Genomic DNA, 16,212 nt, shown 5'->3' on the forward strand with positions numbered 1-16,212 from the left:
TGCTCTGTACAGAGCTCTCTTCCCCCACCTGGCCAGCCTCCCCAAGGCCATTCCTCCAGGGGGCGCCAACAGGGGCTGCAGCCTCTGGTTCAAGCCCCATCCACTGCCAGCCTGGCCAGGTCTGGGCAGGGAAGGGTGACGGGCCACTGAGGCCTGGAAACTCTGTGCCAGGAAAAGCAGCCAGGAGACCTCAGGACAATCTTCCCAGAGAAGAAAATTAGACTGGGACCCCTGTCTGGAGGGTGTGGGTAGCCCTGTTCTGTGGGCCTTGGGGAGCTCGCTGCTGAATGGGGGAACTACAGAGAGGACAAGTTCAGGAAGGCTCTCTGACAGCCAGAGTCATCCAAGCCTAGTGGAAGGAGCCACTCAGAAGGTAGTGTCTGTCGCTGGAACCGTGCAAGCAAAAGTGAGATCTTTGCCTCAGGAGGGAGATCCCTCTAAGATGCTGTAGGAGCCATGATCATTTTTCCCTCTCTTGTCCTCCTCCCTCCATTTCTTCTGGTAAAGACCCTGAGCCCCCTGGTCTGTGGAGCTGGGCACATGACCCAGGCTGTCTAGTCATACTGTCCCATCTCCTTGGACTCAGCGGCTGGTTCAGAGATGGGCATGTGACTAACGCCAGGCCAATCAGAGATCTTCCTTGAGCTGACCAAATTAGAGCTGGCAAGGAAGAGCCTTTGTAAATCACTGTCCGGTAAAAGATGAGGATAAACCAAGGACGTGCCCGAGGCAATGGCTGGTTATGGTTTTGGTGAATTTTATTTTTGGCGGTTAGGCTAGCTGTTGTCTTGCCATGTAGACTATGTAAGTGGATAGGATGTTGGAGATGTGACGTAGGGGAAGAGAGCAGAATGCACATGTTTGAGAGGCTGAAGAGTTCTGAGAAAAAAGGAAAAGAGGACAAAAGAGAGGGAAGAAAGATGTGGCATTTGTGACAGGGAATGGAATTCGAGGGAAAGAGAAAGATGACTAAAGGAGAGTTTAACGTTCTTTATCATGTGCTGTGCAATATAAGCCACTCTCCTCTCCATCCCCCAAAAATATTTAGCAAAATATTGATATATTTCATCAATGCTGTTGAAGTGGGACTTGCTTTATTTTCCCCTCAATAGGAAGATGTTCTGAGATGGAACTGAAGGCATGAAAAGGACAATTTAAGGGACCCTAGGGACATACGGTTAAAGGTATAAGCCCAAAGTTAATTCTGGCCACGTTCCAGCCACACGTAGAAAGCCTGTCTGCAGCACTGGAGGCAGACACTGAGGAGCAGCCTCCTCAAGAAATGGGACAAGAAATGGTGGGAGCGGATGATGGCAAGTCTGGTTTTCTGGATTCAATTACCCATGAGACCACATCCACCCCTGCCCTGGTTTTGTGACACTATAACCTTTCTAATTGTGCTTAAATCAGTTCAAGCCGAGATTTTGATACCCATATGCAAAAAGTTTTGATTACACAGAGTCCTTCCAGTTCCCCAGGCACCATGCAGGGATGCATCTTGATGCTCTGGCCTAAGCCAGGGTCCCCTGCTCCCTGACTCCCCACTGTGACCAAGCCCCCTGGCACGCACCTGCAATGTGATGTTGGCCCGTGGCCAGTTTTGCAGGTCAGTGAACTGCAGGTAAGTGTCCCGGTCCACAAAGTTGACACTGAGCAACTTCTCACACTCAGGGCCACCGAAGCCTGGGAGGCACTGGCACACGGGCCTGTTGCCCTGGTTCACACAGTTGGCCCCATTCTGGCACTCAGTCCCCTCACAGGGGCTCTTGGGGGTAGGCAGATGGGGAGGGATCTCACAGAGCTGTCCACTGAGAGGAAAGGACACAAGTCAGAGAGGGCCGAGGAGGAAGGGGGTATCTTCCTTTCCCATAGCCCTGGACAGAAATACACTAAACATCTTGAGAAAATGGATTCTTAAAGTGACAGAAGATGCTCCTAATAAACACTTTTCATGAGAGAGCTAAGAGCCAGAAGGATACCAGGATACAAGTATGGTCCCTGGTCCAGCAGCATCAACATTACCTGGACACTTGATAGAAATGGGAAACCCACTGAATCTGCTTTTTAACAAGATCCAAGGTGATTACTGACAATGTCAATAACTCTGCAAGCCAGATTTTACTATATACATTTTACGGAAAAGAAAACTGAGATTTAAGACACAAGCATAAAGAGGAAAGAGTCAAGTTACTAAAATAAGAAATAAAAGAAGGGACATTACTACCAACCTTATAGAAATACAATGAATTATAAAGGAATACTATGAACAATGATATACCAACAAACTAGATAACATAGATGAAATGCACAAATTCCTAGAAATATGCAAACTACCAAAACTGAACCAAGAAAAAGATAGAAAATATGAATAGACCTATAACTAGTAAAGAAATTGAATTAGTAATCAGAAAATTCCCAGGCCCAGATAGTTTAACTGGTGAATTCTACTAACCATTTAAAAACAATAAATACCAATTCTTCACAAACTTGTCCAAAAAATAAAAAATGAAGGAACATTTTCTAACTCATTCTATGAGACCAGCATTACCCTGATACCAAAAACAAAGACATCACAACAAAAGATATCACAAAAAACTACAGACCAATATCTATTATAAATATTGTCACCAAAATCCTCAACAAATTACTAGCAAATCAAGTACAGCATAAAAAGGATTGTATACAATGACCAAGTGAGATTTATGCCAGAAATGCAAGGCTGGTTTGACCTCTGAAATTCAATTAATGGAATATATGACATTGATAGATGAAAAAGCAAAAAAAAAAAAAAAAAAGGTTCATCTCAATAGATGCAGAAAATGCATTTGACAAACTTCAACATTCCTTCATGACAAAAACACTCCACGGACTAGGAATAGAAGTGAACTGCATCAACCTGATAAAGGGCATCTACAAAAAACACACAACTGACATCAAACTTAATAATGAGAGACTGAATTTTTTCCTCCTAAGATTAGGAACAACACAAGGATATTTGCTATCACAATTTCTATTCAATATTTTACTGGAGGTTCTAGCCGTGGCACTTAGGAAAAAGGGAAAGGAAAAAAAAGGAATGAAGGAAGAAGGGAGGGAGAGGGAGGGAGGGAGGAAGGGAAGGAGAGAGGGAAGGCAGGAAGGCAGGAAGGCAGGCAGGCAGGCAGGCAGGAAGGAAGGCAAGCAAGGGAAGGAGGGAAGGAAGGAGAAATAAAATGCATCCAGATGACATGATCTTGTATAAGAAAATCCTACAGAGTCCATTAAAATGCTATTAGAATTAATGAAATAATTCAGCAAGATTGTAGAATACCAGATTAATGCACAAAAATCAAACAAAAAATGAAATTAAGAAAACAATTCCTTTATAATACATCAAACAATAAAATACTTAAGAATAAATTTTTTAAGTGCAAAACATATACTTTGAAAACTATAAAATGTTGAAAGAAATTAAAGAAGATCTAAATAAATGGAAAGGCATTCATGTTCATGGATCAGTATGCTTAATATTGTTAAAATGGCAATACTGGGCCAGGCATGGTGGCTCACACCTGTAATCCCAGCACTTTGGGAGGCTGAGATGGGTGGATCACCTGAGGTCAGGAGTCCAAGATCAGCCTGGCTAACATGGTGAAAACCAGTTTCTACTAAAAATACAAAAAATAAGCCAGGCGTGGTGGCACACACCTATAATCCAGTTACTCCGGAGGCTGAGGCAGGAGAATTGCTTGAACCTGGGAGGCAGAGGTTACAGTGAGCCAAGATTGTGCCATTGCACTCCAGCTTGGGAAACAAGAGCAAAACTCTGTCTCAAAAAAAAAAAAAAAAAAAAAGGCAACACTAGCTAAATTGATCTACAGATTCAATAGAATCTTTATCAAAATCCCAGTTGACTTCTTTGCAGAAATCAACATGCTGATCCTAAAATTCATACAGAAATTCAAGGGACTCAGAATAGCCAAAACAATCTTTAAAAAGAAAAACAAACTGGGAGGACTCACACTTCCCAATTTCAAAATATATTACAAAAACTACAGTAATCAAAAAAGTGTGGTACTGGCATCAGCACAGTCATATAGATTAATGGAATAGAACTTGGAGTCCAGAAATATCCTTACATTTAAAGTTAGTTGATTTTGACAAGAGCGCCATGACCATTCAACTGGAAAGAATTATCTTTTCAACAAATAGTGCTAGTACAACTGTATATCTGCATGCAAAAGAATGAAGTGGGGCCTTCTACCTCACACCAAATATAAAAATTAACTCAAAATGGATCAATGACCTAAATATAAGAGCTAAAACTATAAAACTCTTAGAAGACAACATAGGTATAAATCTTCATAACCTTGGATTAGGCAACGGTTTCTTAGGATACCCACAACACAAGCAACAAATAAAAAATAAACTAGATGTACCCAAATTACACACTTTTGTGCATTATCAAGAAAAGACAACCAACAAAATGGGAGAAAATACTTGTCAACATGTATCTGATAAGGGGCTTGTCTAGAATATATAAAAAGCCTTTACAACTCAATAACAAAAAGACAAATACCTCAATTTCAAAATGAGCAAAGAACCTGAATAGAATTTTTTTTCCAAAGAAGATATTTTTAAGTGGCTAATAAGCACACGAAAAGATGCTCAACATCATTGGCCACTGAGGAAATGCAAATCAAAACCACAATGAGCTACCACTTCACACCTTCATATACTGGTGGTGGGAATGGTGCAACCATTAGGAAAAAACAGTTTGGTAGTTCCTCAAACAGTTAAACATACAGTTAACATATGACTCAGAAAATCCACTCCTAGGCATAGATCCCAGATAATTAAAAATGTATGTCTACATAAAAACCTGTACACAAATGTTGATAAGATCAGTCTTCATTATAGCCAAAAAGTGGCAACAAAGGGAGAAAGCCTATCAACTGATGAGTGGGTAAACAAAATGTGGTTATGTCCATACAACGGAACACTGTTTAGCCATAAGAAGGAATGAAGTGCTGACACATGCTACCACACGGATGAACCTCAAAACATGATGCTCAGTGAAAGCAGCCAGTCACAAAGGACAACAGATTGTACGACGATTCCACTTACAGGAAATCCCCAGAACAGGCAGATATATAGACACAAATATTAGGAGATTAGTAGTTGCCTGGAGCTGGGATAGAGGAGGGGCTGGTGTGACAGATAAGGGGTATGAGGTTTTTTTGGGGAAAATGAAAATGTTCAAAATCGATCGTGGTGATGGATGTACAACTCTGGGAATAAACTAAAAGTCATGGAATTTTACATGGAACTGAGTAAACTGTATGCTACGTGAATTATATCTCAATAAAGCTATTTTTTAACAAATGAGTGAGCGGAGCATGGGATATGGGTGGCTGGAGAGAGGGTGGGCCCTCCAACCTCCCAGGGGAGCTCAGTGGGCTGGTAGATAACCTTTGTGGCAGGACATGTCTTCAGAGGCTCAGCTAGGCAGATAAGTGGCAGCACACTGCCCTGTCATCTGCACCCACCTCTCACCCCCTGCACCAAACAGGTTAGGGGTCCTCTGCCTAGGCCCTGGGCAGTTACATGACTTGCCCAAGGCTGCACAGCTGGTGACTGGCAGAGCCATGGTTAAAACCCCAGCATCCAACTCCCAGGCTCTGACCCATACCCCTTTCCTTCGCCATGGCTGGAGGCTCCCGCCACCCCAGGGGCTGACAGCCACAAGGAGTCACTCCTAGTGTGTCCAGGGGCCACTCACCTGTAACCCTCAGCACAGAGGCAGGAGTAGCTGTTGACTTCATCCATACACTGGGCCCCATTCTGGCAGCGGTGGTCCCTGCAGTCATCCTGGTTCTCGCTGCAGTTGTCACCTGCGTAACCTGGCACGCACTCACACCTGGTGTGGGGGGAGCATGGGTAGTTGGGGGGTCAGCTACACAGAGCCTGGGAGGCCAGGGATGCACCAGGGCTCCCCACACACAGTCTGTACATGTGAGGGAGAACCTCAAGTTCCCCTGAGGCTGTGGGGATCTCCAGGAGGTCACACAGAGCTCTGGATCTAAAAGGGCCCCTAGCCCGTCCTGGGAGCCTTTCCTAGTAGGAGAAGAGAGCTCACGTGGACTTGAGGTAGAGGCCTGGGGCTGAAAGAGTAGACCCCAGTGCCAGGGGGAGATGGAGTCTTGTCACGGAGGACCCACCCTCACCAGCAACAGCACTTCCAAGGCCAAGTGTCAGCCCCTTCCCGACCTCTCCAGCGGCTCAGCTGCACCCTCCCTGTTCTCCCAGGACCCGCTACCACGTGGCTGAGCTCCACAGACTCCCCCACTCCTCTTTCCCCAGCCTCCCAGTCCTCAGCAGGGCTAGTGCCCCCTGCTCAGTGGGTGCCTTGACCTCAGGTCAGCCCCCAGCTTCCCAGCTCCCACCATGCCTCACTGCTGGCCCAAAACACTCCCTTTGGGCTACTGTCTGCCTATCAAATAAATGAAGGACACTCCAGTAGTCCTTTCTAGTAATGGCCTTGCTCTCTGTCCTACAGGCCTCCTGATCCCCCGACACCAAACTCACCTCACCAAGCACTTCCCTGCCTTCACACCCGTGGATTCCAGAATACTGTCTCCTTTCTCCCAGCATGGTCCAGCCAGCTCACCTCCTCCAGGAAGCCTCCAGAGAGCACTCCAGCCCTCACTGAGCAGTCCCCTTGTCTGATCTCCTTCTAAACTCCTAACTCTGAAGCTCAATCACGCAACCTGGCAGATGGGTGCTCTTGCCTGGGTTTTTTACTCATTTCCTTGTCCAGTGTTTTTCGGGCTATAAGAAATACTTTCAAGCCCAGTACGTACACACACACACACACACACACACATATACACACACACTCGAAACCAGATTCATACAACAATACTGATTATCCTTATTATATAAGACGGCACGTTGCTCTCTGATACTTGGTTTCATCCTTTAATGTTAGTCTTGACATTAATATTAAACAGGGGCTGGGGCTCCCTTTATATCCAATTGATCACAATCTACTAATGAGTCTGGAGTTACAGTCTGAAAAACGTTATAGTAGCTAAGCCACCACTTACTCGTTCATTCATTTAATGACTATATATTGGATATATGTCTTGGGTTGCTGGTAATGCCAGGCACAGCTGAGCATGTCAGTTCTATCTTTCTACCAGGACAGGCAGTTAAGAGAACACGCACTCAACACTCCACTGTGTGCCACAGCCCCGGGTCCAGAGCTAAGCACAATGCTTACCCTTTGTGATTGAGGGACTGTGCTAGCAGCTCCAGGCTGGACAATGTGCAGTCCTGCCTTATCCCACCCTCCAAGGAGGGCGCATGCCGCCCAATCTACCACTGCTGATTGGTCTGCCTGCCAAGCCCCACCCCTGGGAGCCCCCACAGGAGTACAGTGTCCGTCCACCATTTGGATGGAGGCTCTTGTGGGCCCATCGACCGTGGAACCAGGCCTCAACAATCCTGGACTCTTGCTTCCTGTCATGGGCCTCAGGCTGCTCCAGTTAGACAGGGGGCTCCTGGGGGACTCCATCCGAGTCCCTGGGCTTGGGTCCCTCAGCCACAAGCCCCAGGAAACTCTGCCCTGACCACCCCTTGCTGGCCTGACTGGTGGAATGGAGAGGTCCCAGAAATGAGACTATGTTTGCAAAACTGCAGTGGGAAGCATTATTTTAAAAATGTGTGACCTTCATAAAGCTTAAGTCTTCAAGTAACAAACACTTTCACATATGCCGATAACAACCATGATGAAGATACAGACCGACAACTTTTACCCAAACCTCCTGGGACAGACAGGTTTTGGAATTCAACACCTTTTAGATTTTGGTAAGGTCAGACAATGCATATTACACAACCTACTGGTAGGAGCTGAGGCAACCTCATAATCAGACTTATTCACATTTCTGCCACAAAATCTACACATGTTCACATTACATGGGATGAATAACAACAAAAAGCAATCTCATACCAGTGCAGGGCAGCTTTTGTTACCAAATACGTCCATGTCAGATAAGATGTGGCCATGAGATGGGATGCTTTCCTGAACTTTGTGGATTTTGTAATTGGGGATAAGAAATGGTGGATCTGGAATAATAGCCTGGAGCACTTCACAGATGCCAGACCTGGAGCTAAGCGCTTTCCATGCTTTTCTCATCTTACCCTTGCAGCCACCCCAGGAGGAAGCTACTGTTGCTCCCAGTTTACAGATGAGAAAACAAGCTCAGGGCAGGCAAGTGACACATTCAGGGTCAGGCTGCAAACCCAGGTCTCTGCGGCCACAAAGCTGGGCACATCACCCCTCTACCCCAACCCCGCATGGATTCTCAGGAACCCTGTAGAGCTGAGACCAGACTCACTGGACAAATGAGGAAATGAGGGTGGGGTGCAGAGCCCAGACTGGAATCCAGTCTGACTCAGGGGCCCGAGCTCCTCCCTGGCCCTGGAAATGGGCAACACTGACCTGGGCCCGTCCGGGGTGCCCACACACTGGGCCTCGTGTTGACACGGGTTCAGATTCGGAGAGCACAAGTCCACCAGCTGTTCACAGGCCCTTCCTGGGGAAAGAACGAGCAAGGGGAGGAAAGAAGCTGTTCTCCTGTGCTCTGCTGGGTGGCCAGACCCACAGGAATCCTCCTGCAGACACTGAGGCAGGGACCCCCTTCCACTCCTGGGCCTGGGGTCTCAGGGCTGTCTCTGTCCCCCACCTCCCCCAGACACTGCTGCCCTGGCGCGCTTACCCTCATACTGCAGGGGGCACTGGCAGGTGTAGTTGCCTACGCCGTCCACACAGACACCCCCATTGGCACAGGCGTGATCCACACAGTCATCCGTGTTCACCCCACAGGTTGGTCCTTCAAAGCCGGTGGGACAGGAGCACCTGTGCGGGGAATGGGAGGATGGACAGACAGCCCTCCTGGAACACTGGTGGAAGCCTGTGGCTACTGGTCAATATCACCATTCCACAGAGTTAGGGTCCCTACTCCGGGTCAGGCCCTTGCCAGGTGCTGGGCAGGGTTAGAGGTGACCAAGACTGACCCTGCCCTCATGGGATTCACTCACAGTCTAGTGGGGAGGCTAGAGGAGATGGGTGGTGAGAGGAGAGGTAGTGAGGACCAGGATGGTGTAAGCACTGAAGCCAGGGAGGTGGCACAGAGGGGCAGGAGACACCTGGCTCCTCCTTGGCACAGAGTGATAAGGGTAGGCTTCCTGGAGGAGGTGATGAATTAACCAAGGACCCTGACAAGGGAGAGCAGGAAGGGGAGGAAGGTGACTGGGGCAGAGGTGTGCGTAAAAGCCTGGAGTGGCCAAGCACGGTGGCTCATGCCTGTAATCCCCGCACTTTGGGAGGCCAAGGCAGGTGGACCACCTGAGGTCAGAAGTTGGAGACCAGCCTGGCCAACATGGTGAAACTCTGTCTCTACTAAATTACAAAAATTAGCTGGACACGGTGGCATGTGCCTGTAATCCCAGCTACTCAGGAGGCTGAGGCAGGGGAATTGCTTGAACCTGTGAGGCAGAGGTTACAGTGAGCCAAGATCACGCCACTGCACTCCAGCCTGGGAGACAGAGCAAGACTCTGTCTCCAAAAAAAAGGAAAAAAAAAAAAAAGCCTGGAGTGGAAGGGAACCCCACAGCCAGTCTTCTCCAGGGGCCCTGCCCATCCACACAGTCCAATACTTCAGGAGCACAGACTTCAGGCACGGTGAGCAAAGGGCTGCAGTGAGCAGGAGCCTGGTCATGAGGGGCCCTGGGGACCCGTGACCTTCAAACCAGGATACACCTTCCCCTGGGGCAGCCAAGGTTTCCAAGGGGTGTGCGGATCAGAAAGAGGTCCAAGAAATTAATTTCCAGATTTTCAAATATCTGCACGAGCTCCTCCCTAAACTCTAAAATGGTGGCATCTGTCCCAGCCCCAGCCCTTACAGACTGGGGGGTGATGGGACAAACCCTACAGGTAGAAAGGTGGGCATGCTTCCAGGCACCAAATAAAGGGGCAGTTAGGAATCCTGATGTTTAGAAAGTGAATAAATACACGCAATCTCAGTCAAGAGGTTTCCAGTTCTGTGCACTGGAAATAATTGAAGGAAGGCCTCATGGAACTGTCAGCTGATAGAACATTAAAAATAATCTTGATGACAGGTCACTGTGGAGATTTGGCATATAAACTGGGAGGGCTTTCAAAGAATTAAGTGACATGGCTATAATAAAACTCCTAATCTCACCAGTTTATTTACATGAACAAACTTTCCCAGCATGTATATCTATAAAAACAAAACGAAACAGGAGAAGATCAACCGCTGTGTCCTCTCTCATTCGGCAACATGTACCCATATGCCAGCTGAGAGAAGAAAAGAACGAAAAAGCACCCCATCCATCTCATTAAGAGAGGGACACTCTAATAAAATTTTCCTTTTATGTGTAATAATCTTCAACCCAATTCCATAATACAGTTATGTCGTTTCAAATTATTGTAGGGATAACTCACTGCAAAAGAAACTTTAAATCAGAAGCTTATAGTGATGAGAAATAAGAAAAAAACTTTAAGTTTTACCTTACGTGTACCCATGTTGGGGACAGAGTACTCAAGAAAAGACTCTAGCATAAAAATATATTCGGTTAGAAAAAAAAGACAGGAGGGTAAGGAGTAAAATAAAATACTAGTTAGAGGAGAAAAAAGAACAAAGTAAAATGTTCAACTGTTAAAGAAGAACTTGTTTGTGTCATTTTAAAATGGTGTCCAATTGGCCAGGTGTGGTGGCGCATGCCTGTAATTCCAGCACTTTGGGAGGCCAAGGTGGTTGGATCTCTTGAGGTCAGGAGTTCGAGACCAGCCTGGCCAACATGGTGAAAACCCATCTCTACTAAAAATACAAAAATTAGCCGGGTGTGGTGGTGCATGCCTGTAGTCCCAGCTACTTGGGAGGCTGAGGCAGGAGAATTACTTGAACCCAGGAGGCGGAGGTTGCAGTGATTCGAGATCTTGCCACTGCACTCCAGCCTGGGTGACAGAGCAAGACTGTCTCAAAAAAAAAAAAAAAAAAAAGTGTCAAAATGATATGCTGTTTAGATTGCATTAGAGAATGATAAAAGAGTGATTTAATGTCATATTTTTAAAACTTAATTTTTTTTTATTTTAGAGACAGTTTCACTGTGTTGCCCAGACTGGAGTGCAGTGGTGTGATCATACCTCACTGCAGCCTTAACCTCCTGAGCTCAAGCGATCCTCCCTCCTCAGCCTCCTGAGAAGCTGGGACTGCAGGCACTCGCCATTACACCCGGCTAATTCTTAATTGTCTGTAGAGATGGGATTTGCCATGGGGATTTTGCCATGTTCCCCGGGCTGGTCTCCAACTACTGGTCTTAAGGCCCTTCCACCTCAGCCTCCCAAATAAAGCGATAGTTTTATTTTTAAATGTTAATAATATTTATAATATCTGGAAAATTACCTCCTTTGCAATGAAAAACTTACAATGAAAATTTTAGCTGTCAATCTAAGGATGTGTGAGGGAGTGTTTAGTTTTTAGAATGTGTTTGGGGAGTCTGTGAGTAAAAAGACACTATTGTAGGAAATGGTCTGCGGTTAAATTTTTTTCCCTGAAGGCTGGAGGGGACCAGCAGCAGGGTTTTAAGCTAGGGTGACAGGGTCAGCTTCGCATTTCAGAAAGTGGCCTGTGGTAGGAGCTGGGCAGGATAGTGGGAGTGGACACAGGTCAGGGGATAACAGGCGCCCCAGAGAGCCTCGGGGTTGAGGGGTAACTCGTGGAGGCACCCCCTTTCCACCTGGAGAGCCCACTCCCCCAGCCCCCAGTTTGTAAGGCGGTGAGGTGAGGGGTGCCCCATCTCCCCATCTCAGGGTGAAGGGGGTGTCCTTTCAGCCCCCAGCTGAGGCGTCTCGGGAATGAGGAGGGCGCACCCAGGGAGCTGCTCACCGAAGCCCGGAGGAAGCTAGGCGCAGAGTGTAAGGACGCCGTTTCCAAGGCAACCGGGGGAAGAGAGGCCATTTAGTGATTCATTTTTACATCTGGTAATTTGGGTATGCAGAGGCAGGCTCAGCCATTTCTGCCCCCAGATTCAACATCATTTTCTGAAGAGCCAATGTATTGTGCCAGCAATTTACTTTCAGCAACTAAATACTATGTATTCCTCAGAAAAGCTCTGGGAGGGTGGGGCTCGTTGGGCGGTCCTGGGGGAAGCAGCCAGTGGGAGGGGCTTGCGTTGTGATGTCAGCTCTGGAAGGACTTAAGAGATGGGGTCATTAGGGCTGGCCCCTTCACTGAACAGCAGAAAATGGGCTGCTCAGGGCAGGGCCAGAGGGCTATCCCCTCCCACAGTGCCCAGTGTGACTCATGAGATGGGGGAACCCCAGAGAAAGCAAACAGCCCTTGGCTCCCACCTCTGGGCAGGCCTCACCCACCCAGTGGCAGCCCCAGCTGTGTCTCAGGGGCTCAGGGTGGCAGCTTGAGGGGGCTGGCCAGGTCCCTGCCTGCAGGCAGCACGGTCAGGAGCAGACTGTTCGAGGGAGATTGGAGGCTTTGGAATGAATTGAAATTTTCTTTTCTTTTTTTTTTTTTTTTTTTTGGAGACAGAGTTTCAGCTCATTGCAACCTTTGCCTTCCAGTTTCAAGCGATTGTCCTGACTCAGCCTCCTGAGTAGCTGGGATTACAGGTGCCCACCACCATACCCAGCTAATTTTTGTATTTTTAGGACAGATGGGGTTTCACTATGTTGGCCAGGCTGGTCTCAAACTCCCGACCTCGTGATCCACCCACCTCAGGCTTCCAAAGTGTTGGGATTACAGGCGTGAGCCACCGCGCCCAGCCTGAATGGAAATTTATAGGAATTTCAAACACCCCTGCTGTGGTCCTTGGCACTGCACTGTGTATGCTTTGGCCATGGATTCCCAGTGCCTTCAAAAAGGCCCCCATGGCACCTGGCAGGAGCAGGAAGAAGGCCTGGAGCAGGAGGCAGCAGAGCCCACTCCAAGCCCTGGTCAACCCTGGAGCTGGGGAGCTGTATGGCTCAGGCATCCACTGGTCTCTCTGTGCTCCCACCGCATCTGGGCAAGGAAGGGGTTGGCCCAGTGAGCTTGGAGAGCCCTCTGGCTATGATTTGGAGTACATGCCTGCCCCCCACCATGCGCCTCCACCTCCCCCCAGGGCACAGAAGGTCTGGGCCATCCCTGAGGGAGAGGAGGGCCCTGAAGCACAGGTGCTGGACCCATCAGCACTCACCAGGCTCCTGCCCCTCCAGGTAACTCACATGAACGGGGCATCCTTGCCCTCCTGTGCATGGCAGGTGCCCCCGTTTTCACAGGGGCCACTGGAACAGCTGTCCAGGGACACCTCACAGTCTCGGCCCTGGGGGGAAAGTCAGTGATGGGGACCCCAGGGAGACCCGGGAGTTAGTATGAGCCCACAGCCAGCCAGACCCTCAGCAGCTCAGCCTCTCCCTGTCCCAGGAGTGACTTGTTTTCATTCATTCATTCATCCACTCCATTAATTAATTAATTCTTTCATTCATTCATATGTTAAGTCATTGATTACTGGTTCACTCAAGCATCTGCTCTGAGTCAGGCGGTGCTCCGGGGCCTGGGGACAGCCCTGCAGTGTACAGGAGGAGCCCTCCTCCTCCCCGGCATCTGCCTCCACTCACCTTATAGCCGCTGGGGCAGGCACACCTGTACACCTCAAGGGGGTCGTTGTGGCAGATGCCCTGGTTCTGGCACGGACTAGACAAGCAGGGATCACACTTGGCCTGGACAGCCAGAGTTGGGGGACCTGCAGCAAGGGGAGGATGTTAGTGCAGGGGGAGGGGTGGGCAGCACAGGGTTGGGCACAGAGCGGGCGCTGTGCACCGTGGCCATTAGGGCCGCACGATCCATGTAAGAAGGGCACAGTCGCTACCACCGAAGTCAGCCAGCCCTTCCTCTTTCCCCTCATGCCCTTCTGAGGCAATGACCCTAGCCTGACACCTGCTGACTAGGAGGACAGAAGGTGGCCACCTTGGCAGAGAGGAGACGGTGACTCTGTGAGCACCGTGCCCAAGCTCGGCTCTGCAGGTTGGCCACACCAGGGAGCAGGAGTTCCCCTCCACACCTGAGCCAGGGAGGATCATTTTCCCCCACCTCCCTGCTACAGCAGGCCCCTCCAGCATCTCCAGGATGCACTGGTTGTAGAGGTAACCAGAGGAGCTGACAGCCAGGCCACCTGGGACGCCACTTGTGAGTGGCAGCAGGATCTCAGGAGACGAAATAGGAAGACCAGTGAACTCAGGCTTCCCTGGAAGATGTCTTCTAGAAGGGGTGGAATATTGCTCCTGCTGAAGAGGCATGAGCATGAACAGAAATACAAACTTTTCAGCAGTGACTAGGACACATGACAGACTTCTGGGGTGAAGATGGGGTTCTGTTTCCTTTTTTTCCTTTATTTTTATTTATTTATTTTTTTAGACAATGTCTTACTCTGTCACCCAGGCTGCAATGTACTGGCGCAAACATGGCTCACTGCAGCTTCAACGACCTGGGCTCAAGCAATCTTTCCATCTCCATCCAGTAGCTGGGACTACAGGCACACACCACCATGCCCAGCTAATTAAAAAAATTTTTTTGTAGCGACAGGGTCTCTCCACGTTGCCCAGGCTGGTCTCGAACTCTTGGGCTTGAGCGGCCCTCCCACCTCGGCCTCCTAGAATGCTAGGATTATAGGTGTGAGCCGCCGCGCCCAGCTGGGGTTCTGTTTCTTGATCCAGGTGCGGGTTACCTGGGTGAGTTCAGCTTGTGAAACTTCAGCAACCCATTCACTCATGATCTGTGTACTTTAATGTGTGTGTGTTCTCTTTCAATAAAAATAATAAAACAAAACCAAACCCCTTCTCACCAGCACCAATCCCACCCCATTAAATAAACACAGAGCAAATGTTTCAGCATAAATTGACTTGCTCCCAACAGCCAAGCCGCAGATCAGGCCCCTCTGAGCCGTTAGGCTGTGACAGCATCCTGCACACAGGGTGGCCCAGGGCCTCCTCATTAACCTACAGCTGTCAGCTTCATTTCCGACGGTGGCCTCCGAGCTTGCAGGGGGCAGGGGCTGTGCTCCACGGCCTCCAGTGTCTTCCCCCCTGCTGTACCCCTGCACATAAAGCCCGGCCCCGGTGGCCACTCAGCCACCTGTCTGTGCTCAGCAGGGCTTCTGGGGCTTGGGCCATCACTCAGTCCCTGAATGAGTATTTATACATGTCCACAGTGGAGCGTCCCAGGGCGAAGCCGGAACCAGCCTCCAGTGACACTCTGGCTCTGCATTTCTGTAAACGTCGGGAGAGTGGCTGCTGGGTCCCCTGCTCCACCAGGGACTGAGAGAGGTCTAAGGTAACTGCTGAACACAATTCCTACCAAAGGGAGGTCTGAGCGCCTGCTCTGCTGCAAGGCTTGGAGCTCCCAGAAACACCGCTGCTATGTTTATTTTCCTTATGTAACCACAGGGAGGGATTACAGCCCTGACGGCCTGATTTTTCTGCCTGGCTCTTTTTGTCCATGATATGTCAGGACTGGAAGGCAGTCATCAAGCCGCAGGTGGCTTGTTCCCGTCCCCTGACTCCCTGCCCAGCAGTCGCCACAGGGACACAGGCATGTTAGGAAGGCCCTGCAGTGTTGGGCCAGTTCCGCGGGCCCCCAGCAGCAGGGGCCGCGCTCCTAGGCTCACCTTGGCATTCAAACTTCTTGGCAGGCGTGGTAAGGAGCAGCTTGCCCTCCATGTCCAGGGGCCCAGCACAGCGGGCAATGCCCGGTTCCTTGTAGCCAGTCTTCACCCAGCTGGACAGCCAGCGGAGGTGGCAGTCACAATATAGGGGGTTGGCACCAATGGCCCTGAGCAGAAAGCAGAGAGAAGCAGGCATTACAGCTTCATGGGGTCCCTCGCCCATTGGAAACCTAGAGTCCCAGGCACTGCACCAGGGACTGGCAAAAATCTTAGCCTCCATTTTGTGAGCATTTACTGTGTAGCGAGTGCTGCTTCTCTTTTTTTTTGAGATGGAGTGTCACTCTGTCGCCCAGGCTGGAGTGCAGTGGCGCGATCTCAGCTCACTGCAACCTCCACCTCCCAGGTTCAAGCAGTTCTCCTGTCTCAGCCTCCCAGTAGCTGGGATTACAGGCACACGCTGCCAAGCCCAGCTAATTTTTTTTTTTTTTTTTT

At 49.2% G+C, this 16,212-nt stretch overlaps 1 protein-coding gene across 1 annotated transcript in view; it reads right to left on the minus strand.

The window, feature by feature from the left end:
* The window catches only part of SLIT1 (slit homolog 1 (Drosophila)), a 71,325-nt gene that overhangs the window by 9,599 nt on the left and 45,514 nt on the right, over positions 1 to 16,212 (minus strand). Inside the window, exons 23-29 of the mRNA XM_012000339.1 lie at positions 15,724 to 15,887; positions 13,679 to 13,803; positions 13,286 to 13,383; positions 8,763 to 8,902; positions 8,486 to 8,579; positions 5,762 to 5,899; positions 1,571 to 1,808 (exon numbers count right to left, since the gene is read on the minus strand). Of these exons, the coding sequence (XP_011855729.1) occupies positions 1,571 to 1,808; positions 5,762 to 5,899; positions 8,486 to 8,579; positions 8,763 to 8,902; positions 13,286 to 13,383; positions 13,679 to 13,803; positions 15,724 to 15,887 (997 nt within the window). The remainder of the gene's footprint in view (positions 1 to 1,570; positions 1,809 to 5,761; positions 5,900 to 8,485; positions 8,580 to 8,762; positions 8,903 to 13,285; positions 13,384 to 13,678; positions 13,804 to 15,723; positions 15,888 to 16,212) is intronic.

The sequence above is a fragment of the Mandrillus leucophaeus genome, unplaced genomic scaffold, assembly GCF_000951045.1.
Source record: "Mandrillus leucophaeus isolate KB7577 unplaced genomic scaffold, Mleu.le_1.0 Scaffold117, whole genome shotgun sequence".
Classification (NCBI taxonomy): Eukaryota; Metazoa; Chordata; class Mammalia; order Primates; family Cercopithecidae; genus Mandrillus; species Mandrillus leucophaeus.